The sequence below is a fragment of the Amborella trichopoda genome, chromosome 5, assembly GCF_054954075.1.
Source record: "Amborella trichopoda isolate Santa Cruz 75 chromosome 5, AtrichopodaSantaCruz75HAP2 v2.0, whole genome shotgun sequence".
NCBI classification, from domain to species: domain Eukaryota; kingdom Viridiplantae; phylum Streptophyta; class Magnoliopsida; order Amborellales; family Amborellaceae; genus Amborella; species Amborella trichopoda.
The window spans coordinates 24,351,485-24,366,346 of record NC_142340.1 but is presented as its reverse complement, the minus strand read 5'-3'; the positions used below and the strand labels follow the sequence as shown (position 1 = coordinate 24,366,346).

The 14,862-nt window shown below is 35.7% G+C and overlaps 1 protein-coding gene across 50 annotated transcripts in view; it reads left to right on the top strand.

Moving 5' to 3' along the window:
• BGAL17 (beta-galactosidase 17) overlaps positions 1-14,862 on the top strand; it is a 107,239-nt gene that overhangs the window by 50,481 nt on the left and 41,896 nt on the right. For 14 of the 50 annotated variants that reach the window (XR_016055288.1, XR_016055287.1, XR_016055286.1 and 11 more), the window contains one exon: positions 3,676-3,872. The exons of 4 other annotated variants lie outside the window; for them this stretch is intronic. Coding sequence is in view for 12 of the 46 variants with exons in the window: in XM_088866383.1 (XP_088722509.1) it covers positions 3,676-3,841 (166 nt within the window). In the remaining 34 variants the exon portion in view is untranslated. Of the gene's footprint in view, positions 1-2,807; positions 2,906-3,675; positions 3,873-9,638; positions 9,739-14,862 lie in introns of all 50 variants that reach the window. 32 more of the 50 variants (XM_088866383.1, XM_088866380.1, XM_020673887.2 and 29 more) reach the window with 7 other exon arrangements.

Here is a 14,862-nt window from a genome sequence, read left to right as displayed (position 1 = left end):
TGATTTCGTGTTATTAGAACTTCGACTTCATGTTTGATCGAAACATTGTTTTGTGAATCAATGAACCCTGCGTTTTGACGTTGTAGATCTAGCTTCCAAAAAACATTGATTCGCTACTTTTGAAAATTGGGATGAAGATCTCATATACATTCAACCCTAGTGTTGTGCACCTATGAATCACAAATTGTGCGATGGAATCTAGATTACCAAATCCCAGCTTCCAGGAATCAAGATTCAACAGAAAATATTTGGATTGAGATTCGAGCAATTTGGAGTTGTGATTCCTATATTCTGAAAATCGCGATTCATCCTTGGGAAACGCAGAACCGAACTGGAATCGTGACCTTGGTACACGATTTGGGTAAGCATGTTTAATCCTAATTTAAGTTGGAATAACTTAGGGCCTTGAGGTCTGTATAAGGAGGGTCCTCCCGCATTTCTCTTCACCTTAATTTCAAATCTCTCTAGTTCCCTCTCTCTCCCCTTCACACCATGCCTCTCTCTCTCTAGCCTTCTCTCTCCTCTCTAGGGTGGCACATATCTCCCATAGGAGCCTAGGGTGGCATGTCGTACCTAGGTCATGGAGAGGGGGCACACCCAACTTTGTCTTGTTAAGGGGAGGTAAGGATTAAAAGGAGTCGGTGAAACACTAATTTCCTAGCCTAGGCTCTAGAGGTGCTTCCCAATTCAAAAGATTCTCCTAGATCGAAGGATCAGAATGCGCCATCGGTTTGGTAATCGGATGTGGGGTATGCTAAGTCGTAAGGAGGTAACTCTAGGCAAAGGTTCTGTAAGTATTCTTAGTTTTATTTTTCAGTTTTTCTTTTTCTTTTTTAGTTCTTGATTCATATTTTTTTTGGGAGTCTAATCGTATTAGAAGTCCTATATGGATCTTACTTAGACTAGGACTCCTACCTAGATTAGAATTCCTAATTGTATTCGAATTCATATTATAAGTTTGAATTTACGTTTCTTTGAAGAAATTTTTTTATTTTGGCAGTTAAAAGTTAAAGATCTTAGCATTGTTCTAAAAAGCGGACTGCTCAGCGCCTAGGTGGCCGCCTAGGCGGCCAAAATGGGCAACAGTCCCTGGGTGGCCGCTTGGGCGGCCGCCTAGGCAAGCGCCTAACGCCCTGCCTAGGGGTGGAACTTTTTTTTTTGTATTGATTTAAATATAAAGGGTTTCAACGATGGGTTTTAGGTTCATTTGAAGCTTCAACCCACAAGAACCCATTTTAGAGAGAAAGAAACCTCAAGGAAACTAAATTTTGTGACTTTCATTGTATCAAAGTGTTTCTCAAAGTAACGAAAAACGGATCCAAACGTCACCCAGGTAGATTTGATTAAGTTTTGGAGTTTGTAATCCTATTAGAGGGTGTTTTTAATTATTTTAGCACCAGAAAACATCTCAAAGGTGGGAGTTTGGTGTTCAAGCAATAAAAGTAAGTGCAAAACTTTATTTTTTAGATTGCTTGTTTTATTTTGAGATGTCTTCTTTAGGATCTAATTGAAGTGGAGATTCGGGTTGGAAATATGGATATAACCCAAATCCAAATGACAAAAATTGCATTAAATGCAATTTTTGTGAAAAAGATACAAAAGGGGCCATAAATCAGCTTAAGAAACATCTTGTCGGTATTAAGGGGGATATTGCCCCTTGTAAAAAAGTTCCTGAAGCTATTAGAGAGGAGATTAAGCAATATATGAGTTTTGTAAAACAAAAACAGGAACAAAATCCTTGTCATTTGAATAGATCTACTTCTGTTACTTCTAGAAGAAGTGATCCGGGTTGAAAGTATGATTATAACCCAAAACCAAGCGACAAAAATTGTATAAGGTGTAATTTTTGTGAAAAAGATACCAATGGGGTATTAACCGATTCAAGAAACACTTTACTGGTATTAAAGGGAATGTTGCTTCTTGTAAAAAGGTTCTTGAAGCTATCTGGGATGAGATTAGACAACTTCTGAATTTAAAAGAACCACAAAATGATGAAAATGAGCCTTGTTCTATGGAAATATCTTCCTCAGATTCTTCTAGAAGTGGTGATCTGGGTTGGAAGTATGGTTATAATTAGAATCCGAATGACAAAAATCATATTAAATGTAATTACTGTGGAAATGATACTAATGGGGGCATTTGCCTGTTAAAAAACCATCTTGCTGGTAATAAAGATGATGTTGCTCTGTGTAAAAATGTTCTTGATGTTATCAGGGAGGAAATTATACAATATTTGAGGTCAGTGAAGCACAAAAAGAGAACAGGGTAGAACAACCAAGACTCCTATGGCCTCATCTGCACATACTAGTAAGAGGGAGGTAGAAGAAGAGGAGGAAGAGATAAATTAAGAAGAAACAGAGGAGGACGAACGTTATACTGAAGAGGGAGATGACCCTGATGATGATGACCTCGATTCTTATGCATATGATGAAGCTTATCCTATTTCTTTTGACGATGACTGAAGACTCTTGGTGTTGAGTGTTGACTAATATGTCATAGATTGTATATTTTCTGAATTTTTGTATATTTTCTCTCTCTTATTTTTTGTTCATACTTTCTAATTTCTAGTTCTACTAACTTTTGTGTGTACAGTCTACAGTGTATCAGACTATCAGTGTACGGTTGTATGGTTTTACTGTTTTAGCATTGTATGAAAATGGATTATCAAAAATTCAAAATTCTCTTCTCGACTTCTATCTTCTTTTTTTTAACAGGGATCATGGTCTTATGGATTATCCAAATTCTTATGGATTATGGTCTTATGGATTATCAAAATACTAATGGGCGTCAGTTTTTTTTTCAACCAGGTTGCCCGGGCCGCCTAGGCGCTGAGCGGCCTGGACCCCCATGGTCGCCTGGGTGCCGCCTAACACTTTTTGAAACACTGGATCTTGGACTATAGGAGGTTAAACACTGGATCTTGGACTATAGGAGGTTTACTTTTGCATTGTATAATGGCAGTTGTAAGTGGAAATTCTAGTTATTAATGAAGAAAAAGAGTTTTTTTTTTTTTTCAATTTATACTTTTGAATTCTACGTAGCAACACCTTTCAACACATACTACTATTGCTCCATAATCCTTGGCTCAAAGCTCTTCACCAAGTATAACATGTGCAAACAACTCAAGCCCAAGCCTGATTCCTACCACTTTCTAATACTCAAAAGCAACAACCACTAATCACCTGTCAACACAGGTCTGCATTGACAAGTTCAACTTTTGAAGTGGCTTTTATTGATAACACATCACAAACTTTTTCATTGGCCTAAAAGATTAAAAAAAATAAAAATTTTGTTTGAAAGGAAAACTAAACTACAAGCATCATTAATGAGAAGAAAAACTCACAAATCCTCATAAAAATCATTAAAATTATATATAAAAATATGTATAAATTGATTTCACAAATTAATACATTTTTGTGATTTTCTATTTTTTTTTTTAATTTCCCTAAGTTTTACATGAGTACTCTGCAAGTGGCCTGGTCTGGGTGGACTCGACCGAATTTTCGATCACTGGTATGAACAAGTGCTCATTGAATTTGTTGCTTGCTTGAATACTTCTAGGTTGAAACTGCAATCACAAATGCTTAAGATTTGATGAATGTATTAACATGTCAAATATCAAATACGGCAATAAAGGAAGGGACTGCCCGATTTATAATTTATGTTACTTTCCAGGGGATACTTTCTGATGTTATGTTGGATGGCTCTCCTCTTTATGGATGGAGGATATTTCCGATCTCCTTTGATGGAATCAGCAATATTTCAAATGTTAATCTTATTAAGCAGGCTCCGATATCAAGAACTTTGAAGAAAATTATTCAAAATGACTCTATGTCCCATTGTGAGTTCCTGCATCTCATACGAAGAGTTTGGTGAGCAAGAAACTTATCAGTTTGATCTGCTTGATTCGTTTCTACACCTATCAGTTTTATTGCTAGATATAAACTGGAGCTTACAATTTTGTCTCGAAGGTTTGATAAATGATTCATAATCACCTGTATTTCAATCATGGAATGTTTCTGCGAATACACTTCGGTTTTTCAGTGAAATATGATACCAACTCAGCCTGATTCAGCAGTACTTGGTATAGATTTTTGTGTACTTTTAAGTGTAGTTCTTGACAAGACTCGCCAATCTGATTTATATTAGGGGGTTGACTCAATTTGATACATGGATGACATTTAAAACAAATTGGTGCATGTTTATGTGTGCATATATCTGTGCAAAACATATTACTACTTACAGACTTCTCTCTAAAGACATGGCATTATTGTCAAACAAAAATGCTAACGTTGCCAATTTACCTGGGGAATTTGCACCCAAAATATAAGTGCATGATGTATATGTAAATACGTTCACATATTTGGATGTGTATTCTTATACCATTGCTACTTTTTTTTCGCTAAGCATGTTTTCCAAACCTATAATGTAGGAGATAAGGCAACATGCCTGTTTGGATGCTCCAGATGCAGTGGATAGGTTGCATTTAGGATAGTTGTTTTTCTGGAACACCTACATATTATTTGGTTGTGGTGCATTTGAAAGTCTTTGGAATCGACTTGCAAGTTGTTTCCCATAGACGTGTATACTATAGAGAGCAGTTTTATGTCTTTTCCTTGTAAGGCTGCATGAACCCTCTGTCTCCTACTGGGTAGAGGTCTCTCTCTCATCATCTCGCTAGGTTTCCTCTCTGCAACTCCACTAATCCCATCAGTCCACCAGTTAACTAGGCTTCAAATGCCTTCTTTTCACTGATAATAAGCAATTGCCATTGTACATTGCATTTCTGAAAACCCTAATTTCTTCATCTCCATCCCCAAAAAACTCTAATATCCTTTGTATTCCACTTGGTATTGGATCTCTTCAACAAATGATCCCTTGATTGTAATTATCATGCTAATTGCCGTCACATAAGCTCCTACAAAACATCATCATTGAATTGAACCAGAGTGGCTGTGGTAGAGGCCGCTTGGTCCCCGATGCAAGGAAAATTGAGGACACAGTAAAATCAACATAAAACAAAGCCAAACACCAGTACAATTAAGAGAAACCTAGGGTTTCTTCTCCACACCCAAGCTAGGGCTGTAAAAGCCTGAGCTTTTCTTTCAATTTGAATTTCTAAAAATCATGTGGAATGACACCCTCAAGGTGCCACACACCTCATATGTTATAATTAAATGTACAAAATGTGTCAAACAAATAATACATTGACCTATATATATCTTAACTTAAACTTAAATTTCATAATGACAATTTTACGCCTGTGAACAATACCTGTGAAAAGTACTCATGAACAGTACATGTGAATAGTGCCATGAAGTAAATAAAAAATATAAAAACCCTAGAATCCCTAAAAAACTAAAGAACCTTACAAATAACCCTTTGAAATTAAATAAAAATAAAAATAATTTTGCCCTCCACCATTCTTCTCTGGTTGGAGAAAGCCCGTCCTCCAGTTATGAAGTGTGCTAAGATGAATTCTACGTCAAAACTACCTTCTTTCGTCAAAACTACCTTCTTTAACCTTCTTTCTCGTTGTTGGCTCAAATGTTATTTGTGGTAAAAATAATTCTTCAAGAAACGAATCTTGATATGCAAATTTATCAAATGTAGATGTCCTTGAACTTCCATTGAAAATTGTGTAGGGAACTTCAAACTCAATTTTCTGTCCTTTAGAGGCTTTCTCCACATCTATTTCATTACTCTTTGAATATAAGGCCACAATTCCAGATTTATCAGTAGATCACACTTCCACTGCGCTACTCTGATTCCAATGCCCTACATCTCATGAATGGTCCACCTTGTCAATATTAATGAGATATTCAAAGACTATGATTTGGTTGAGTCCTCTTGCTGCCTTTTCTCCATATTCTTTACCCTCTTCCAAAATATCTTCAATATTATCTTGATCCTTATCATAGATTAGATCTCCTAAGAGATCTTGTTGTTTATCGGAGTATATATCGAAGATTGGTGGTGAATCCCAATTTCTAACTTGCTCATTTTTTATGCAATCTGTGTCAAAATCAGTAATCTCGTCCCTCAAATCAAAATTCCCAGAGTTATATTCCGAACGTCTAGGTTTTCTGTCACTTTCTTCATCATTCGACTTCTCACGTGGAACGCAAAAGTGAAAAGGCTTGTACTTAAGACCCTCTTGAGCTGAAAGATTGCCGTCTTGCCTATTATTGAGGCTCGCGACTGTTGCATCAACTTCTAAACTTGCCTTTCAAATTCCTCAATTCTCTCATCTCTTGGATTATGGAGCAGGTCTACGAAAATCCCTCTTTTATAATCCCTTCTCGTTGCTGTGGGTTCGCCGAAATCGCAAACCCGAAGCAAATAATCAACAAAAAACTACTCAAATCAGCAAGATCTAGGTTATTTTGGCAAAGCTTGGGCCAAAATCAACAAACCCTAGATTTGAATATAGTTCCTTAACCTTGTTGCTGAAGAAAACCTGAGCCCTGGTGCCAATTTGATGTAGGAAATCTGAGGATGCAATAAAATCAGTAAGAAACAAAATCAAACACAAGCGCAATTAAAAAAAACCTAAGGTTCCTTCTCTACACCCACGCTAGGGTTGCAAAAGCTTGTGCTTTCTCTTTCAATTTTTAAAAATCATATAAACTGACCTTCTCAAGGCCCAACAGACCTCTTATATATTATAATTTAATGTTTCAAGTACAAAAAGTGTCCGTAGAAGTAATATATTAACTTGTATGTCCTAACTTAAACTTAAATTTTGTAATGATAGTTTTACCCCTATGAACAATGCCTATGAATAATACTCATTAATAGTACTTATGAATGGGTGAAGTAAGTAGAAATTATAAAAACCCCGAGAATCCCTAAAAAATCAAAGAACCCTAAAAATAAACTCAAACTATAACTAAAATATACATCCTTTGAAATTGAATAAAAATAAAGTATAACAGTGATTTTGCCCTCGATCAGTCCCTAACCCTAATCTTAAGCTTCTAGTTGCATGGTGTTGATTTGAATATTCTGAAAATCCATGATCTCATAATAAAGTCATGTAACTCTTGATCAAGCCCCTGAGAAACCTTGGACTCAAAGCCCTCCAAGTGCTACATCTGCTCATCTAAGGTTCAACGTCGTGGATTTTTGGTGAGCTCACTTAGGGATTTGCAATCAATCTAAGCTTGGATCTTAAACTGCACCAAAGAGTTGAATCAAGTACAAGGCTCTGAGCACTTGGGTTTAATCATGATCAATTTCTCTACTACATGTAGTGTGTATGCATATGGACTTGGAAGAGATGTGATATTTTGTCCTGCCAAACGACATTATAACCTCACGTATGTATTTGTGCCAACAATTCCACTACAAGAGTCATGTTGTTCGAAAATATACTTATTCGATGTTTTGAAACATAGACTTGGTTTAGACTTGCTGGGCTCCCAAGCCCAAGTCAAGGTGAATCAACTCAGCTAAACACTCCCATAGAAATGGTACTATGAATTCTGGTTGTATTCTCGTAAATGAAACTTTGATCAAGTCGTCTGTCAACGTGGGGTCTTAATCAGCTCCAATGAATTTTCTCCTTCTGTCCCAACAAGTCCACTACAAGTTTCCTTGTCGTTGAGTGAGGGAATTCTCATTAGGTAGTGATAGAGGGAAAAATTATACTTATTTTTAATTTCTATTCAATCTTAAAGGATGTTTACTTTGATTTTAGTTTTAAGATTTATTTTTTGGACTTTTAGCTTTTTAGGAATTCTAGGATTTTTACAATCTTTATTTATTTCATAAGTACTATTCACAGGTATTATTCATGAGTACTGTTCATAGGGGTAAAACCATCATTACGAAATTTAAGTTTAAGGTAGGGTATATAGGCCATTTTAATCATTGTATGGACATGTAAAGTATGTGAACATTGAATTATGATATATAAGAGGTGTGTGGGGCTTTGACAGCACCCGTTCCACATGATTTTAGAAGTTGAAAGAGAGAAAAGCTCAGGCTTTTGGAACCCTAGCTTGGGGTATGGTGAAGAAACCTAGGGTTTCTTCAAATTGTGCTTGTGCTTGACTTTTCCCCTAGTTATTTTTATTGTTCCTTCAAATTCTCCTGCATCAAATTGGTATCAAATCCATGATCTATTAGAAAATCACTGTAGCAGTGTATGGAGTCAATATGTACAGAGTTACTGTAGCACCACGTTTTTGGTACCTTAAGTCAACAAAGATGGGAAGTTACAGTGGGGTCTAGGGTTTGCTGATTTTGGCAAAAGTTTTGTCAAAACAACCTAGATTTTGCATGGCAGCGAGAAGGGCATAGAAGGGGGATTTTTGTAGATCCCCTTTGTGATCCCATAGATGACAGAATCGAGGAACTTGAAAGGCACGTTCAACAGCTGACGCAGCAGTTTGCGAGCCTTAATAATGGGCAAGATAGTGATCTTTCAGCCTAAGAGGATCTCAAGTACAAGCCTTTTCACTTTTGCGCTCTGCGTGGGGAGTCGTGTGATGAGGATAGTGACAGAAAACCCAGATGTTCGGAACCTAGCTCTAGGTTTCCGATTTCGAGGATGAGATTGTTGATTTTGACATAGATTGCAGCGAAAATCAGCAAGTTGTAGATTGGGATTCACTTACAATCTTCGACGCATACTTATATGAGGAACAAGATCATGTAGGAGATCCAATCTATGATGAAAGATGATGCTCAAGATTTCGTATTTTAATTGTATTTGATGAGGAAAAAAATGAAGGACTCAAAGGAGAATTGAAAGGTGAAGTTGTTGGTTTAATCGCTGATCTCAAAGATGCACTCGTGGTGTGTTCTAGAGCTGAGCCTGAACAAATTCAGCAAGATTACATGGCTGAAGTGATGCAAGTTCGACAAGTTGATGTGATTAAAAATATTCTATAGACATACAATGATCCTTTCCTCCAGGATTTCTTAGTTCCAATACATAATCGTCGTGTTTTGATCAGTGCAGCAACCCACAAGTCCCAGGATCATGATTGCAATATTCGTGTTGAAGAATGTTGTCGGACTAACGCCAATTTCATCTTAGCACACTCAAAACTCAAGGACGAGTTTTCTTCAACCAGGGGAGAATGATGGAGGGGAAAATTATACTTATTTTTAATTTCTATTCCATTTTAAAGGATGTAAACTTTGATTTTAGTTATAGGATTTTTTTTTAGGATTTTTAATTTTTTAGGAATTCTAGGGATTTTATAGTTCTTTATTTATTTTATAAATACTATTCACACGTATTATTCATGAGTGCTATTCATAAGGGTAAAATTGTCATTACGAAATTTAAGTTTAAGTTAGGAAAATAAGGCAATTTTAATCATTGTATGGATATGTAATGTCTTTGAACGTTGAATTATAATATGTAAGAGGTGTGTAGGCCTTGAGAGGGTCTATTCCACATGATTTTAAAAATTGAAAGAGAGAAGCTTAGGCTTTTGCCTAATCTTCGGGTATGGAGAAGAAATCCTAGGTCTATTGAAATTGTGCTTGTGTTTGGCTTTGTTCTTTGTTGTTTTTATTGTTCCCTCAAATTCTCATGCATCAGGTAGCCCATATATATTGCAAAAAAGGAAATATGAGAATATTATTTTAATTTGGATATCGCATTACATTTTATGCAGAACTATAGGAGATGAGGACTCTCCTTCCCCGTCTACAAATAATGTAGGAGTTTAATTGGACAAAAAAGATTAAATACATGGAGAAAAAGAGAGAAAAGAGGTACACACTATTCCACCATGGAAACATACATAAAGGCAATGCCTTAATTCTTGTATTGTAACATGTATAATATTACATCTGGAGTACCGACAAAGTTGCCCATATAGATTACCACAAATGAGCTTATAATATATAAACTGCTCAAAATACGCACAAATGACAAAACTGCCTTTCATTACATTCCGTTAAAGATGTGATTATTTTTCTATTACAAGATTTTACTGTGGGTTGTGGGAGTGGAGCTTTCTTGTCCTTTTTATAAACTTAAGAACATTATTTTCATTAGGCTGCTTATAAGGGCATTGTTGTAATTTGAATTATTCTATATTATTTTAAATAACAAAAAGTGGTGCGTGGAGGCTATCTTAAACCTAAGAAGAAAAGATCTCCTCCAGCCACCTCTCCTAATTCTCTCCAACAAACACTCCTGTCTTTCTCTTATCTCTCGTCTTTCATGTCTCGTGCTCATGTTTCTTTCTCACTCTCTCTCTTCCTTTTGTAGTAACATTCTGAACATGGTATTAGAGCAATATCCTTATATCTGAACTGATCTTCTCATATACTCCTTTTTTTTTTCCCAAATAAAAAAGGGGGAACCCTAATTTTGCTAGTGCTGATCTTACCAAGGAACAACTAGGTTTTCTTCTCTTCTATGCGCAGAACGAATATGGTCGTTTGCGTTTACTATGAATATGCGTGTTTTTGATGTTTCCTCTCTTGGAGATGGAAACCAAGCGGAGTGGTTTCTGAAAAGTGTTAAAAAGTGTCCAAGGCTATAGGAATCCTATGCTGGTTCATCTGCAAGTTCTAGCAGAGCGATTCTTGTTCGTTGATGTTTGTATGATAAGTGTTCTCTTCATAAATTATATCTGTTGCCTTGCAATCTACTGGTTTTTGGTGGTCTTTTGGATCTATAAGGCTCAAATGAGTGTTTGAGGCTTCTAATATTTGGGGAGTTTGGAGTCTGTTGGGTTATAGTTATTTTTTAATTTTTATTGGATGATTTTTCTCGAATGACATGGTTATATTTAATGAAAGACAGATCTGGGGCATTATCTTTTTTTTTTAGTTATTTCGTAAAGAAATTCAAAATCAGTTTGCAAAGAATGTTTTTATTTTTTCTCCTTTTTTTTATTCGATAATGCTAAAGAATACTTGTCTTTAAGATTTTCACATATATTGAGCACAACATGGCATTTTGCATCAAACATCATATGCACAAACTCTTAAAAAAAACTGGGTTGTAGAGAGGAAAATTCATCATATAATAGAAGTATCTCGTGCTTTGTTGTTAAATATGCGTGTGCCAAAAATTTATGGGGAGATGCTGTATTGACTACTTGTTATTTGATAAATTACATGCCTTCTCTGTTTTGGATGGAAAATATTCACCACACTCTGTACTTCTTCCTAATATTCCTCTTTTTACAATTTTTCCTCAAGTTTTGAGATAGATCCAAATCATGAGTGTTTTTATAGAGATTGGCGTGAACCAGAGTCATAGTCTAAATGGGAACGAACTGATAACATGTCTAGTTATGTATATGGGTTTGATGAGCGATGATTTCGATAGGAGCATAATTTTGAAAGAGAACAACAAGGATCGAATCTTCGATTGGATTCTTGAAATAGAACAACATGGATCCATTGTGGACATGCGCAGGTAAAGAAGCTAGTCCAAGAGAGTAGTATCCGTATAACCACTTGGAATTTAGGAACACTGACAGGGGAGTGTATGGAATTAGTGGATAAAATGAGACGAAGGCGAGTTAACATAGCGAGTTAATATAGCTTGTCTTTAGGAAACTAAATGGAAGGGGGAAAAGCTAAGGAAATTGATAGATATAAATTTTGGTATAGAGTAAAAGATAATAATAAAAATGGCATGGGAATAATAATAGACAAAAAGTTAAAAGATAAAGTAGTTAATGTCAAGAGAGTAGGTGGTAGGGCTTCCATTAATCAAACTCGTGGTAGGGGAGGAGATAATTAATGTAATTAGTGCTTATCTGCTACAGGTAGGACTAGATGATAGAATTAAGAGAGTTTTAATAGGACATGGATGGGCTAGTCAAGCAATACCAAGAGGAGAGAGGACCGTTTTAGGAGGGGACTTAAATGGTCATGTAGGAAAAGATAGTATATGATGTTAATGGGTACATGGGGATCTGGTTTTGGAGAAAGAAATGAGATGGGTGAGGCTATCCTAGATTTTGCTACGGCGTACAACCTAACAATAGCAAACACCTACTTTAAAAAGCGAGATGAACATTAAATAACTTATAAAAGTGGACCATATAAAAGCGAAATAGACTTCTTTCTAGTTAAGAAAATAGATCGACCAACATGTAAAGATTGCGAGGTTATCTTAGGAGAGAGTTTGACCACGCAACATATGCCCTGATTATGGATATCTACCTAAAGAGATGGAAGAGAAAGAGTGAAACTAATAGGTATCCAAGAACTAGGTGGTGGAATTTAAAAAAGAAGAACATAGGCTTATTTAGGGATAAATTGATAAAAAAAGGAAAATGGAATTTTGAGCACGACATTAATATTATGTGGAATGAGATGGTCGATTGTATTGAGAAAGTTGGAAAATATGTTTTAGAAGAAACTATAAGGAAAAAAAATTTGATAACGAAACCTGGTGGTAGAGTGAGGAGGTTCATAAAGCTATTAACGAAAAATGATTATGTTATAAAGCTTGGCAATGTAATAAAAATAATCAAAACTTAAAAGAATATAAAAATACTAAGCAAAACGCTGAGAAAATAGTAAGGCTTAACTTAAAGCATTTGATTATCTATACAATAAATCAGGGGCAAGAGCAGGTGAAAAAGATGTCTTCAAATTAGCAAAAATGAGCGAGAGGAAGTATAAGGATCTAAATCATATTAGATGCATTAAAAATGAGGATCAAAGCATTCCGGTGAAAGATGGCATGGTTAACGAAAGGTGGAGACTTTATTTTGTTAAATGATGAACACTATGAGAACGCAACGCTAGGAAGAACATTTGACATAAATGAGGGAAGAGGTCATAGTTACATTCGTAGGATTAGGATATCTAAAGTAAAACAAGCTTTGAGAAAGATTAAGATAAGAAAGGCTTTAGGAGCAGATGGTATTCCGATAGAGATTTAGAAGTACATGGGGGAGATTGGCATGTGCTGGCTTATAAAGTTGTTCAACAAGGAGTTGAGAACAAGAAAAATACCATACAAATGGAGATAAAATATTATGGTATTTATTTACAAGAGCAATGGAGACATACAAAATTATACGAACTATCAAGGGATCAAACTTCTGAGCGACGCTATGAAGCTGTGGGAGAGAGTGGTTGAGCAACGGCTAAGGCGTGAAATGAGCGTATCAGAAAATCAGTTCGGTCTTATGTCAGGGAGGTCAACTATCAAAGGCATTTGCTACATAGGCAATTGATTGAGAAGTTTAGGGTCAAGGAAAAAGATGGAAAAGACCTTCACATGGTCTTTATTAATTCCGAAAGCATGGTCTTATTTAGAGAAAGCAATAGATATGATAACTAGAAACCTAATTTGGTGGATATTGAAAAAGAAAGGAGTCACTAAAGCCTATATTGACATAGTGAGAGGTATGTATGATGGAGCGTTTACTAGTGTGTGGATAATTAGTGGAGTGACCATTGAGTTTTCAGTGACAATAGGCCTACATCACAGGTCAGCACTGAGCCTATATCTCTTCGTTTTGGTTATGGACAAGATGAGCTACCGTGGTGCATGTTCGTAGATGGTATAGTTTTGATTGATGAGATTAGAGGCGCAATGAACACGAACTTAGAATGTGGAGTGATGCTCTAGAATCTAAAGATTTTAAAATTAGCCACACTAAGATAAAATATATGAAACGCAAGTTTAGTAATAATTAAGATTGATGATCAAGAAATACCTAAAAGAGATTATTTCAGATATTTACAGTCGATAATCCAAGAGAATAGAGAATGTTGCATATATAATTAGAGCTAGGTGGGCGAAGTGGAGATGTACATTCGGCGTTTTTTGTGATACGCCGCATACATTGAGACTAAAGAGGAAATTTTATAGGATGGCTGTAAAACTAACCATGCTTTATGGGACGGAATGTTGGGTCGCCAAGAAATGACATATCCATAGGATGAGAATTTTGAGGTGGTTTGGCAAAACAAGAAATGATAGGATTCAGAATGAATACATATGAGGTATTGCTTTGATATGGTATAAGATGAGGAAAAATAGCCTTAGGTGGGCTGGTTATGTGCAACATAGACCTAATACAACACTAGTTAGGAAGTACCATTTGGTTCAAGTAGAAGTCTCTAAAAGGGCAAGGGAAGACCTAAAATGACATGGATAGTAGTCATAAGAAAGGATATGGAGACTTTTGGCCTTACTGAGGCATGACTATTGATAAAGAAGAATGGAGGAACAAGATTCATGTAGCTAACCCTAATGAATAGGAATAAGGCTTGTATGGTGATGATGATGATTCTTTGAATCTATGGATGGTCCTATCTTTGAATGTGTTCTTATCTGTGATAATTATCTTATTTTAATAAAGGACTAAGTAATCCTATCTTTGATGGTGATCCTCTTTTTGACGAACCGTTCAATGAAAACAAAGAACTTGGAGTTCCTATCAATGACAAAGAATAAGGGGAAAATATCTTTGTACACTCTCTTTTTAAGTTTTATTTCTCAACAGACCTAAGGTTTCAAAACATATCTTGCGGCATAAAAGTTTAATGTATTATATCTTCTAACCCTCTAGACCAACTTTATCTCATCTTTTTAGCCCAAACAAAAGTTCAGAAGACATCTTTTTTTCTATTCCTTTCTAAACCCCCTCTTCTCTCTCTTCCTGTGTTTATCCCCAAACTTCTCTCCTTTTTTTTTTCTCAATATTAAAAAAATATATATTTTCAAAAGATTTCAATATTAAAAAAAAAGAGAGCGGTTTGGGGAGAAACATGAGAAGAGAGAGAGAAAGGGGTTTAGAAAGGAATAAAAAAAAGGATGTCTTTTTTTGTTTGGGTTGAAAAGTGGGTGAAGTTGATTTAGGGGCTTAGAAGATATAATATATTGGATCTCTATGCTGCAAGATATGT